Here is a 14061-nt window from a genome sequence, read left to right on the forward strand (position 1 = left end):
CCTTGCAGGTCTTTCCTCACAAGAAATGGGGAAACTACCTGCATAGTAACTCCCATTAACCAATGTTGTGGAAAGCCCTTAAAGAGTTAATTATCTGTTTGTTACTTCACTAAAGACTAGATAATCACTAAATTACTCCTGACTTTCACTAGAATCTACTTACAGTAATCTCACTGGTTAATTGTCTTCAAAGCCGTGATGCCCAGGGCTACACTAATGGTGCCTATGCACCTTCAATAGCTGTCAGATAAATGCTTGTTTGGAAGACAGCTATGTAGCGTCGGCGTCCCTGCCCTCTGCTAGGCAGGGACGCTGTTCCCCTCACCTCTCTGCTCCGAGCCCGGCGTCCTCCTCCCGCTCTGCTGGCAGCGCGCGCTCCTTCCTGGCCACTGTGCTTAGGGCGCGCGCGCGCGCGCTCCCTCCCTCTTAAAGGGGCCGCGCGCGTCATCCTAAGGACTTCACCATATATAAGGCACCTCCTCCAAGATGGAGGTGCCCGAGCAATGTTGTTGCACTGTTCACTACTCTGCTTCAGCCCTCAGGTCCCGTTGCCAGTTACCTGCCTGATTCCTGCCAGAGTCCTGCCAGTTTGCTGTCTGTTTCCTGCCTGATACTCCTGCTACCTGCTTGCTAGCCTGAGGTCCGACGGTCTGCCTTCCTACTCCTGTCAGTCTGTCTATGGACCAGCTTGGCCGCTCACCTGGGAGCGCACATCTGCTACCTGCCTGCTAGCCCTCCTGGAGGCTCCGCCGTCACGTGCTGTGACCACCTGCTATTCCAGAGACTCCTGCCCGCTCACCTGGGAGTGCTCCTCCGCTACCTGCCTGCTTGCCTACCTGGAGGCTCCGCCGTCACGTGCTGTGACCACCTGCTATTCCAGAGACTCTTGCCCGCTCACCTGGGAGCACTCATCTGCCTGTCTGTTGGTCTTCCTGGAGGCTCCGCCGTCACATGCTGTGACCACCCGACTATCCAGAGACTCTCGCCTGCTCACCTGGGAGCTCACGTCTATCATCTGCCGCCACAGGTCGTACCAATCCTTTACCCAGAGACTGCCCCGGTCACTTGCCGTGACCTCCTGCCCGTTCATCCAGAGACTGCCCCGGTCACTTGCCGTGACCTCCTGCCCGTTCATCCAGAGACTGCCCCGGTCACTTGCCGTGACCTCCTGCCCGTTCATCCAGAGACTGCCCCGGTCACTTGCCGTGACCTCCTGCCCGTTCATCCAGAGACTGCCCCGGTCACTTGCCGTGACCTCCTGCCCGTTCATCCAGAGACTGCCCAGGTCACTTGCCGTGACCTCCTGCCCGTTCATCCAGAGACTGCCCCGGTCACTTGCCGTGACCTCCTGTCCGTTCATTCAGAGACTGTCCCAGTCACCTGCTGTGACTACCCTGGTCGCCACCCGCTCCCTTACAAGGACCGCCCCCTTGTATAGTAGCTCAGAGGTTCCGCCTCCCAGACCCGTTACAAGCTATACCTTCAGATATCCCCAATACACATGTCTGCTCAGCTCAGCCGAGCATGCATGTATTGTCAATGTGCAGAGGGAAGTAATGGTGCCCATACATGTTCAATAACTGTTGACTGAATGCTCGTTTGGCCTACGCCTATCTCTCCCGACTCCCTCATACACATGAACTCTTGGCTTGGCCAAAGATTCATGTGTTCTCTATAGACAGTGGAGTAAAGCTCTGCCATAAACATTAGATGGCTGTCGGCAGAATGATGCTTCGGCCGATTGTTCGGTTGACAACCATCTCTACCATACTCAGGAGCATTCGCTAGTCCTAGAGCTCCTGTGTTCTCTATGAGAAAGCCTTATTTCTGGGAGAACAATGCGATCACAAGGAGAACAATGCGATCTGCAGTCCAATCCAAATTGACATCTCCCTCAACGATCAGTTGACCGGTTCCCACATACATATTAAACTGTTGGCTGTACCCGTTGATATTGGCGGGTTCAGCCAACATTAGTCTAATGTGTATGTAGATCCATTCACACATCCATGAAAATCACGGATCTGAGAATGAGATCCGCGAGGGTCAGAGAATGTCCTGTTCTGATCCGATTTTGAGGATCAGAATAGGACATGCTCAGTGCGTCTGTAAAAGCAGGCAGCACACAGACTCTACACACAGATGCAGGAATGTAGCTTTATTATGTATAGCACAGTCCCTTAGCATACAGTGTAATCAATTATTATATATATTGCGCCATCCTTAGTTATATAGTTTCATCTTTTATTATGTATAACACCCTCCCTTATTACGTACCATTCTCTCTAGCTATATATGGTGCCGTCTCTTATTATATAGCTTCCTCTGCTGTTATGCACAGTGCTGTCCCTTACATAGCGTATTTTTGTCAGTCACAGCGCAATCTTTTATTACATAGTTGTCTCTTGTTAGATATAAAATGACTGCTGATGGAGCAGCCGGTGACCAGAAGACCAGTGCATCAGCTCCTCCATCAGAAAAGAAGCTTTCCCATGCTCCATCAGCCATCATTGCATTATATATATAACAAGAGAGGACGATATGTAATAAAGAACAGGGGGCTATAAATAATCCAATGTGTAAGGGACAGTGCTGTACATAACAAGAGAGGGCACTGTGTAATAAGGGACGGCAATATACATAATAAAGGAGGCTATGTAAGATATATAAATGTGTGTGTGGCTATATATACTTCTGTAGCTTTGTTGCCATAAAAGGTGGGGGGTCCAGACACATTTCTTCAACAGGGGCCCCAAGCAGTCAGTGTCCGCCCCTGTTGAGACCCCTTTGCCAGCAGCTTATTTACCTGAAGAACACAAGGAAATCCTTATCTTCCCATCTGTGGGAGAACAGTCACACATTAGATGTTCGGCCTACCCTACCAATATCAGAAGACTTGACGGGTTATAATCTAATGTTCTTCTCTAAGAACAAGAGTATGAGGCATTACAAGTCAAGATGCCCAATCCTTCTTTTCTCTGATGGGGGAGAGTCTCAAGGACACCATTCTCATAGGATAGTCGGCTGGTTCTTATATGTGTATGGGCACCTTTATGCTTGATCTCCTGATATAGAGTTCACGACTGGGACCCAACTCGGTAACCACTTTTAACAATTCCATACTCCTCAGCTGTTACCCATGCTGTTATACTATAAAGCAATTCTGCCAAACCACAGCCCCTTTGGAAGACTTTACAGAGGTATGCGTCAATCGGTAGTGCCTTGCAGATACCGTGTCATGTCATCATGAACATACGGGTCATGTTAAGGATCATCAACCAACTTGTTGGGTCACTTGACCATTTGTCTGCTCTCCTTCTTTATTGCATACTTTCAGGCTGTGTGCCCACGTAGCGTTTTACAAGCGTTTATGCTGTGGAATTTCGGCGGCATAAACGCTTGGGAAATGCTTGGTAATCCGCCCCCCCCCCCCATGGTCCGCAATGACAAGCCGCACTTTCAATGCCCATGTTGCGGATTTTTCCGCAGCGTTTATGCTGCGCTCAAAAATCTGCAGCATGTCCATTCATTTTGCGGACACGCAGCGTCATAGTGTCTCCCCAGTCTGTAGGAAATACATGGCAAAGGCTTTCTTATCTGCAGTCCATCAGTCGGTCTTTACGGAGCTCTGTAAGTTAAATATACTTTGACTACACTTGTAATTCTTCAGACAATGATGGGCCTTGTGCCAGTTCCGAGCAAAACTAAAAAAGTGAGTGACCAGCGCAAATTCAGGTGATACCAACAGAGCCACATTATTACTTGGCCTGGAAAGATGGATAGACTCCCAGCTCCATGCCAAACCCAGTAGGCAAAAAAAACAGGTTAAGCAGCATTCAGTGATTATTCACGTCAGTTCTAGGGATCGCTGTATTGGATGATGAGGAAAATGCCTTTCGTATAACGTAGAAAACACCCTGTTCACTTTCAGTTGGCTTCTTCTGTTTTCAGCCTCTCCAGACGAAGACGTTGACGAGGAGGACAAACCTTTCGCTTTCTGAAGCCACAACTAGTAAGTCCCCTTATTAATGATTGATGGTTGAACAGTCGTGTTTCATCTGTGCGAAAAGATCTTAGTGTAAACTGTTAGCTAGTATGGAGTATTTTTAGATACGACATTGATCAGTTTCCCTTTGTGATGTCTGACATTGTTTTACGGGTTTTTTATGTTTGTTTCTTCACATTATGTTCATGGGACATAGTAACTTATATACAATGCCAGGCAGGATAGGCTTTACATAATGGGGATGTACTGTTGTTTTGTGTGGTTCTCTAAAATTGTATCACACGTGATAGGCTTAGATACAGTGGGGAAAAAAGTATTTAGTCAGCCACCAATTGTGCAAGTTCTCCCACTTAAAAAGATGAGAGAGGCCTGTAATTGACATCATAGGTAGACCTCAACTATGAGAGACAAAATGAGAAAACAAATCCTGAAAATCACATTGTCTGATTTGGAAAGAAATTTTTTTCAAATTCTGATGGAAAATAAGTATTTGGTCAGTTACAAACAAGAAATATTTCTGGCTCTCACAGACCTGTAACTTCTTCTTTAAGAGGCTCCTCTGTCCTCCACTCATTACCTGTAGTACTGGCACCTGTTTGAACTTGTTATCAGTATAAAAGACACCTGTCCGCAACCTCAAACAGTCACACTCCAAACTCCACTATGGTGAAGACCAAAGAGCTGTCGAAGGACACTAGAAACAAAATTGTAGCCCTGCACCAGGCTGGGAAGACTGAATCTGCAATAGGCAAGCAGCTTGGTGTGAAGAAATCAACTGTGGGAGCAATAATAAACTGGAAGAAATACAAGACCACTGATAATCTCCCTCGATCTGGGGCTCCACACAAGATCTCGCTCTGTAGGGTCAAAATGATCTCAAGAACGGTGAGCAAAAATTCCAGAACCACACGGGGGACCTAGTAAATGACCTGCAGAGAGCTGAGACCAACGTTACACAGGCTGCATTAAACTACTGTGCCCAATTTATTATATATTTTAGAAGTTGGAGTCGGTCCATTTTATACCGACTCCGACTCCACGACTCCGACTCCACAGCCCTGTTAGATACATGAGCATATATATTTGTATCACATGCAGATTTAGATACACTTACAAAGAATGCAGCAGCACACCAGGAGCACTACCACATATATGAACACTGAATATATGAATTGTTAATTGCATTTCTGCAGTAAAGACTATACTTATAAATCTGAAGTTCGAAAAAGCATATTTTGATCAAATTGTGTGAGTTCATCTGCAAGAGAGAAAACAACCTTCTAAGTTGAGAACCTACACTATCAGACTTACTTCTCTTAAAGGGTGTTCTCAAGTTTGAAAGTTATCTCCTATCCAAAGGGAGCGGAGGTCGATCATGCGCACTGCTTCTTAATTCATTCTAATAAAAAACAACAAGATCAGCCGGGCACTGCACTCGGCAATCTCCGGCGCTCCCAATGAATAGACAAGTAGTGCGCATAATTTACCTCTGCTCCATTCAATCAGGAGAGCCCTAGCTCTCGGGATGGGTGGGGGCCACGGCATTTAGACCCCCAGCGATTGGAAAGTTATCCCCTATTCCAGGGTTAGGGGATAACATTTAAACTTGAGAACTCCCCTTTATACATTAGTTAGCTAACAGCTATGTATCCCCTTCCTCCCATAGGGCATGTGCACACCTTTAGTATTTGCAGCAGATTTTCCCATTGCAAAAGACAGAATGTTGACAGGAAACATGCAACGTAAATTGCGCCCTGTTTTTGCCGTATTTTTGTGTATGTTTTTAATGCATTTAATGCATTGTTGAAAAGCGATGAAAGAAATGATGCTGCAGATTTGAAAAAAACCCTTTGAAGGTTCACATATGCAAGGAAAATATAAGCAGCATCTACATGACATTTCCGAAATCTCATTCACTTTGCTGGTACTGTAAAAAGCTGCTTTTTTTCCAAGGCTAAAGGACAGGAAAAACACAATGTGTGAATAAGCAAGTACACAGAAATGCTTGGCTCAGCCGAGCTCTTCTTTGCCCTCTATGAGAGAGTTGCTGCCAGAATTTTCTGGCGGTGGCTTTAACTACCAGGGATAAAAAGGATCCGTTTCTGAAATTCAACCAGCCAGATCCTTCTCTCCTCCGAATTCATCTGCCGCAGGGAGAATCAGGAAGCCCCCATATACATTAGACTATTGGCTGATCCTACCGATATCAGTGGGATCTACTGACTTTAGTCTAATGAGTCGTTGGACTTAATCCTAGGGTAGACAATGTAACACATGATAGGCTTAGATACAGCTCCTTAACAGCACAGTATCATGGTCATGATATGTATATGTACCCCCCTGCAGTAAAGGATCTTAGAAGTCACAATGCACAAGGCTGAAAATCTTTTAGAAAAGAACGTGGAAGATTTCTGCCAATCATTAGCTGAATAACATCAATTGCACTCTGTGATCAAAGTGAGGTCTGGTGCAGCCGAGATTTGTTTTTCTACATCACCACAAATGCCTCTATACAATACCAGACACAAAGCACTCAAACAGGTCCATAATGGTGTAGACATAACAGTGCTAGACACAATTAAGCCAAACACTGTCATAACAGTACCAATGGCTGTGTACGTAAATAGTCCCTTCACAGTGCCCTCATATAATAATATAGTAATAACAGTACCCCCACATAACAATATAGCCATAATAGTGCCACCCATAGTGCTAATGCTACCATACAACAACGAAGTTATAACATCATAACAGTACCCTGAAAATGGCCAACACAGTGCCAGCCACAAATACCCCATAATTCACCAGTGTTCACTTCCATAATAATGTCAGACAGCTTGTATTATATAAGAAAGTATGCCAAGACTACAATCTCATCTCTAATTTTTTCTTTTACTTTGTAGGAAGTATTTGAAAGCCATGTCGGGTGAAGAAATTAGCAAGGAGACTCCTACAAACGAGTGTCCTGTGTGCTATGAACGTCTACAGAACCCCAATATCTCTGAGCGGAGGTTGAGCTGTGGTCATTCCTTCTGCCATGATTGCCTGGTGAAGTATCTTATGACTGCCAAAAAAGAGGGTTCCATAAAGAAGAATATCATATGTCCGCTGTGCCGCTATGTGACATTCCTCAGCAAGAGGGGCCTTATTTTGCCACCAAAAACTGGAGAACTCAATCAAATTCTAGAGGTTCCTCACAGTCTTTCCTGTCTTACACATTCTACTATAATAGGGAACACCAACACATTGGTCATACCCATTCCTGAAACCACCGAGCCACATAGTCCTCAAGACCTTTGCCGATGCACTTGTTCTGATGATACCAACCAAGATCTAATAGGTCATAATTGTGGCTCTCAAGTCTTTATCATCAGTGATCAAGGTCAACCCATGGAGAGCAGCGAGGAAATTGTCACTACCAACACTGAAACCCATCATGTCGATGCCCGGGCGAACTGTTGTCGTTCTCCTTCTTTAATAATGATCCTATTATTGATATTTCTCGTGGCTGTCTTGGCGGCAGTACTTCCATGGATATTGTTGGTCAAAAAAACATGAGTATGAGGTTGCCCTTCTTTGGAGGTTTGGGACCAGGAGTAAAAGTGCACCATCTGAAATGAGGTGACCATCATAGGAAGACGCGTTTTGCCTACTGATGTAGACATGCCGGGAGATACATTTCAAAGTGATGGGCATCTTCTTTGGCACTGGATTTTGCTGCCAGCAAAGATGGAGGTTTGTGCTGGACTGTAAGATACTTCAATAAGACATGGCACCTTCCGGGTTTAGTTTTTGACTACAAGAAGATCCTCCTAAGCCTTGAAACAAGTCAACCATGGCAGGTCTATTGTTCCATTAGATAACTCACTACTGACCCATTTTTGCTTGAGACTGCATGGTTGGAATCAAATATGAAGGAATAGCAAACATAGATTATTTAAAGGTGTATATAAAAACAAATTTTGAAACACCAGACTAATATAATTTTATAAAAATACTCATTTTTTTTCTCATGAATTATATGTTTCTGTAAAAGACTCAAGGAATCTCGAAACAATAAATGTGAACAAGCTGTGAAAATAAATGATGCCAACTTTGATTTTTTTTTTCCAGGAACAGCACCACGTTTGTCCACAGGTTGTGTGTGGTACTGCAATTAATAATTTCAGTGGAGCCAAGCTGAAATTCCAGGCATAATTTAAAGACAGATGTGGAGCTGTTTCTCGAAGGGAACAGTCATGGGATTCTACTACAGTGTAACCTCTTTAAGGGTTTTGTCGAGGGGGAGATATTGATGAGCTATTTTTAAGATAAGTCATTAATATCTGATCGGTGGTATCACAACACCCGATACCGCCATCACTTAGCTGACATCTGTGGCTGTTAGAGGTTTATAGTGTACAGAGCCAAAATACTACAGCGCCGTACATGGAGTAGTGGCCGTTATCGAGTACTGCAACTTAGATCACATTCAATTCAGTGGGAGCTGAGCTGCAGTACCCAAAAAATGACCACCACAGAGAGCACGGAGCTGTGGTTTTCCACTTGCTGTGGGACCAGGTAACAGCTGATCATTGGGTGTGCCGGGTGTTGTGACCCTATGATCTGATATTGATGGCTTATGATAATGACAGGTCATCCATGGACCATGGACTATGGAAAAATCTTGGTTCTTAGGAGTCACGTGTTAACACCGCAGTCACTTTAATATATGGCCATGAGGGTTTATCGAGGCCTTCCCATTCTCCTTATTGGCACACCTAGAAGCTGGCTCATAGTTCTTAGCTAGCCCTGCATATGGGCTATATAAATATCACATGTAATTGTGGCGTGCTCATCGTAACTTGGCATGGGAGACTGGGTATAATTGAGAAAAGGGTGGTGCCACCTTCCCTGTGACCAAAGTAGTGATTGATTTAATTTTATACTGTCAAGAAGGGAATCCGGAAATGATGGAGTAATTACAAAGTTATGTTAGCTTTAGTATGGAGCCATTGGAACTCTGTTGGGAACCAGTTCTATAGGTTTTCCCTTCATACTTTGGACCCCATTTGGTTGAGGTGGTTCACCCATAAAATTGCACTCATATTTGGTTTGAAAGATTTTAAAGGGGTTGTCCAGTTTTGGATCCTCATGTCTTGACCAGAGTGTAGAGTGGTTACAAGGAGTGCCTCCTGCCCTGCCTGACACAGATAACATATTCATTGGTTTAATACTTAGTTTTGCCTGCGGTGGCACTGCAGGAAAACTGAACACTTACTTCAGGGTCGACCCACAGATTACAACTGATTGCTGGCCATCCCAGAAGGAGGAAACTTACTGTGAATTGACCTTCTACTTACAAAACCTCTTTAATCCGTTGTTCAAGTTTTTAGTGTTCTTTTTTTCCTACTATGAAATTTTTGCTTTTTTTATGTTTTTTTTATTTATGCCTCATTCTTCACTTAATTTTTAAAGTCTATTTCATGTGATTACCTGTTCTTTTGTTTTATGTTCACCATTGTGGTCAAGGTTTTGGATTTCCAGATGTTTCCAGATGATTCATCATTCGCGACTTTTTAAAAAGTTGCAAAACTTTTGAGCAGATGTACCTCAGTCTCAGCCTGAAATTTTTATACAAATTTTGGGACATTTTAGCAACTTTTTGCACTAAAAAGACATAAAATAGGTTACAAATGAAAATAAGTAGCTCATTTTTTATATATATTTTGCACAAAATTAATGAGCCAAAACATCAACAAATACAACAAGACAAAAAAAGTGACTTAAAAAAAAACAAATGATGAATTGGGGCCATTAAAGTATTGTTGTAAGACAAATATAGGGCACAAACTAGTTCCCCATGCAGGGGGTTATTACAATACAAGTTAAAGGGGTATTCCTATCTCCAAGATCCTATCACAATATGTAGTAGGTGTAATAATAATAATAATAATAATATTACCAAATGCCTCCAATTACAAATATAGTATAGTTTTTCTGATTCACTATGTCTCTTTCCTCATGTGCAAGCATTGCAGGACCTTAGGTATCCATGGTTATGACCACTGACAGTGACAGTTAGTTGATAGTGGTGGTATCCATTAATACCTAAGGTCCTGCAATGCCTGCACATGAGGAAAGAGACATAGCGAATCAGAAGAACCATACTACATTTCTAATTTGAGGCATTTGCTATTATTACACCTACTACAAATTGTGATAGGATCTTGGAGAAGGGAATACCCCTTTAACTTTTAACTTTTTTTTCTTAATAACAGTATAACAGGGACCTCACTCCTGATGTAACTGTTTAAACTGTCTCACCTTGTATTGAATTTATTGTTTGTACATGTCCCCGCTTAATTGTAAAGTGCTGCGGAATATGTTGGCGCTTTATAAATAAAAATTATTATTATATATAAAGTACAATTCTTTTACTAAAGACAAATAAATCAGGTGAAGGAGCGAGAAGTGACCCAAAAAAGAGACTAGGAGGTAGATAAGGCAATAATAATCCAAATTTTAGGGTTAAAGAGCAGTATGGAGATGAGGAATATCGATAAAATCAACCCAAGGCTGCCAACTTTTCACAAATAGCTCCATCGAGTCTGTACGGAGAGCATTTATTTTTTTCGTAAGTCATAATACGGGTTACTTTCAACTTTACTATATCCATGCTGAAGCGTGGAGATTTCCGCATGAATGCGTGACGCCATGCAGATGTGTTGTGGAAGGCTATGAACATGGTGTGAAAGACTAGTAAAATAACTGGATTTAGCAAATTGTGCCAATAATACCTGAGATATTGTGGACCAAAAGGCAGATATTTTGGGGCAATGCCATCATATATGTGCCATAGATCTGAGCATCCTCTGAAAGAAAAGTTGAAATGATTTTGGGAAAAGTGGTGGGAACCAAATAAGTCCTACGTTACCTCTTGATGGAAGATTCGGCCAAGCCTAGCTGACCCAATGATTGCCTTTGTAGTGCGGCAATGGTGCCGCCAATGCTCAGCTGTTCATTTTGGGAACTCAGATCCTGCCCTCATCATAGCATGTACTGTGGTATAGTATTGGCTGGGGGTAGGTTTGTAGATGCATACTGTATGTGTTGGAGATGTTTTCTGGGCCGGTGAGAGTTGGCGAAAAAGCGCAAAAAGAAGTAAGAGTTGGGAGATCCTTGTGAGAGAGCAAGCAAAATGAAGAATTTGCTGCATCCTAACATACTCTGCTCAGGGGGGGAGTTCATATTTTTTACAAGTTGTTAAGCTGATCTGAATTTGTTGCCTAACGTAAAATGTTTTAACTCCTTCACGCCACTTTTGTTTTTTCATTTTCGCTTTTTCCAAGAACCATAACTTTTTTATATTTTCGTCAATATAGCCGTACAAGGGCTTGTTTTTTTTGCGGGACGAGTTGTACTTTTGAATGACACCATTCATCTTACCATATACAGTAATATACTGGAAAATGGGGAAAAAATTCCAAGTGCGGTGAGATTGCAAAAAAAAAGTGCAATTCCACAATTGGTTTTCAGGTTTTTTATTCACCATGTACACTTTTTTTGTAAAACTGACCTGGCAATATGATTCCCCAGGTCAGTACGAGTACGCAGATACCAAACATGTATAGTTTATTTTTTATTTAAGTGGTGGAAAAAAATCTGATATTTGTATGAAAAAAAGTTTTTGCGTTTGTTGCCATTTTCCGAGACCCGTAGCATTTTCATTTTCAGGATCTGGGGCCGAGTGAGGTCTTATTTTTTGCGCCCTGAGCTGGCTGACGTTTTTATTGATACCATTTTGGGGTAGATACAATGTTTTGATCGCCTCTTATTGCATTTTATTTCAATGTTAAATCAGCTGTCATGTGTAAGGAAAGATGCAGGCTCAGCGTCGGAGCCTGCATTAAAGTCAGGGACACAACATATGACGTAAATATACATCATATGTCGTGAAGGGATTAAAGATACCAAAACTGACTAACTGCTTATCCATCAACTACAGTGAAAGGAGTGGAGGCTCAGGAAAGAACGTAGCAGTATTCCAGTGTGTGGTGAAGGGTTGCTAATAAGAGGGAAACGTTGTCTTAAGCTCCCCCACAGTATGATGTGGTGGTGAGAAATGTGGCTCAGTGTTTTTAGATTATGTCGTGGAGGGTTGTTAGACCAGAAAAGGGATTATTTAAGGGCCTAATGGGGTTTTCAGGTCCAGAACTGAGTATGCACTACTGTCCCAGGTGTCTGTTATCATCTTTAGCGCTGATGTCACTTTGACAGCACTGCAGCCAATCAGGGAGCTCAGCGGCTCTACCCCAGTTGACATCACAAGCAGCTCAGAGCCACTGAGCTCACTGATCGGCTGCAGGGCTGGACCCGGGGAGGGTGAGTAAATCATAGTTGTTGTTGTTTCTTAATAAACTGCATCAGGAGACGAGGCTTTATGTATGGAGGACTCTGTATTTACCCACACGGGGGAACCCCAAAGTGGCATTTATAACTTTGACCTGAGCCAAGTGGAGTTCTTCATTAACCTAAGCAATTAAATAATTCAGATCAATCAAGTTCATCATTGAGTATCATCATATCAAGGTAACACACAAGATATTTATTGGGGAGAGGGGTGAAAAAGCACAAGCAAGTTCCCCATTTCGGGGGAGTTCATAAGTGGCAGCCAATTTGGGGGCAATCTTTGCCTATTGTATTGGTGTCAGCAAACTTTTCTGGGATGTATCTCATACAATTCAAAAAAATCTTCTTTTTATGCTCTGATAATATTTTAAAAAAAGAGTTATTTACTGTGCATTAATTATTGAATTAACATATTCATTTATATATAAATATATTTATTCTAACCAACCAATGCATATTACAGTTTACTGCACTATGTCGAGCTGCTATAGACAGTACTTTAAAATGCAATTTACAATGTATTCCTGGCATTGTTAGACTGTGTGCACGTGGAGTTTTTGAAGAGTATTTTTTTGGCAGGTCCGTTCCAAAAAATGCCTGAAAAATCACTTAATAGAAACCTGTCATGTCCCCAAACGATATAGGGATACCCTGCCGGTTAATAGGGTTACAATGCTGTCCGTCTGCCTTACTGAAACCACGGCTACCGGGAGGAAATTAACTTTATTCTCCCATGAGCAGCTGGCCTTCAGTCATAGAGGTGTGCCCAAAATGTCTTCAGTCATCACTCATGGCATTGTGAGCGGTAGCTGTAAGTATGCCCCGGGACTTTGACTGACAGCTAGCTCTGAATAGAGCGAATGTCAATCCAAGTGTCAGGACTAGTGTTGAGCATTCCGATACTGAAATATCGGGTATCGGCCGATATTCACTGTATCGGAATTCCGATACTTAATTCCGATACTTTTATAATATCGAATACCGGAATCGGAAGTTCCCATAATGCCTGCGCTCTGCAGTGTCTCTGAAGGATGACAAGCTGGATGGCAGCGCTCAGCTGCGATCCAGCTTGTCATCAGAATGCCATCCCAGCGGGGGAGAATTCTCCTGATTGTTTAAAAGCCGGCGCGCGGTAAAAAGCCGCCGGCTTTTAAACAATCACGCAGCCCCATACTGCTTCCCCGCAGCCTCCCACCCCGATCCTCCGCTCCCCTCGCCACCTCCCATCCCGATCGTAAATTAGGACCGGGCGGGGAGCGCAGCACCAAGGAGCGAAGGACCCGGGCGGGGAAGCCGGCAGTGAAAAGACTTCACCGCCGGCTTTCCCGTTCTGTGCTGCGCTTTCCCGCCGGTTATTTCAAATGAACAGCTGAGGTATCAGGTGATGCCGATCAGCTGTTCATTTGAAGTAGCCGCGGTGCCCTCAGAGGGTTCATGTGAGTTCATGCTTGACTGCATTGCATGAACTCACATGAACTTTCCCACGGCCGCACAGGTCAGCCACACCTCCCGGACCCGTCATGATTAGTGTGTGCGGGGTGTGTGTGTGTGCGGGGTGTGTGTGCGGGTGTGTGTGCGGGGTGTGTGTGTGCGGGCAGACATAGGCCGATGTGACACTACTACTCCCATCGGCCTATGTCTGTCCCCCGTCCACTCCTGCCAGC

The 14061-nt window shown here is 43.6% G+C and overlaps 1 protein-coding gene across 2 annotated transcripts in view; it reads left to right on the forward strand.

Annotated features, from left to right (window-relative positions):
• Positions 1 to 9953, forward strand: part of RNF222 (ring finger protein 222) — a 30264-nt gene extending 20311 nt beyond the window's left edge. For both annotated transcript variants that reach the window (XM_073682491.1, XM_073682492.1), the window contains exons 2-3: positions 3952 to 4012; positions 6910 to 9953. In XM_073682491.1, coding sequence (XP_073538592.1) covers positions 6926 to 7564 — 639 coding nt within the window. In that variant the 5' untranslated portion in view covers positions 3952 to 4012; positions 6910 to 6925 and the 3' untranslated portion in view covers positions 7565 to 9953. The remainder of the gene's footprint in view (positions 1 to 3951; positions 4013 to 6909) is intronic.
• The last annotated feature ends 4108 nt before the right edge of the window (positions 9954 to 14061 follow it).

Source organism: Phyllobates terribilis, unplaced genomic scaffold (genome assembly GCF_046119375.1).
Source record: "Phyllobates terribilis strain yellow unplaced genomic scaffold, ASM4611937v1 Scaffold_5__5_contigs__length_657084704, whole genome shotgun sequence".
NCBI classification, from domain to species: Eukaryota; Metazoa; Chordata; class Amphibia; order Anura; family Dendrobatidae; genus Phyllobates; species Phyllobates terribilis.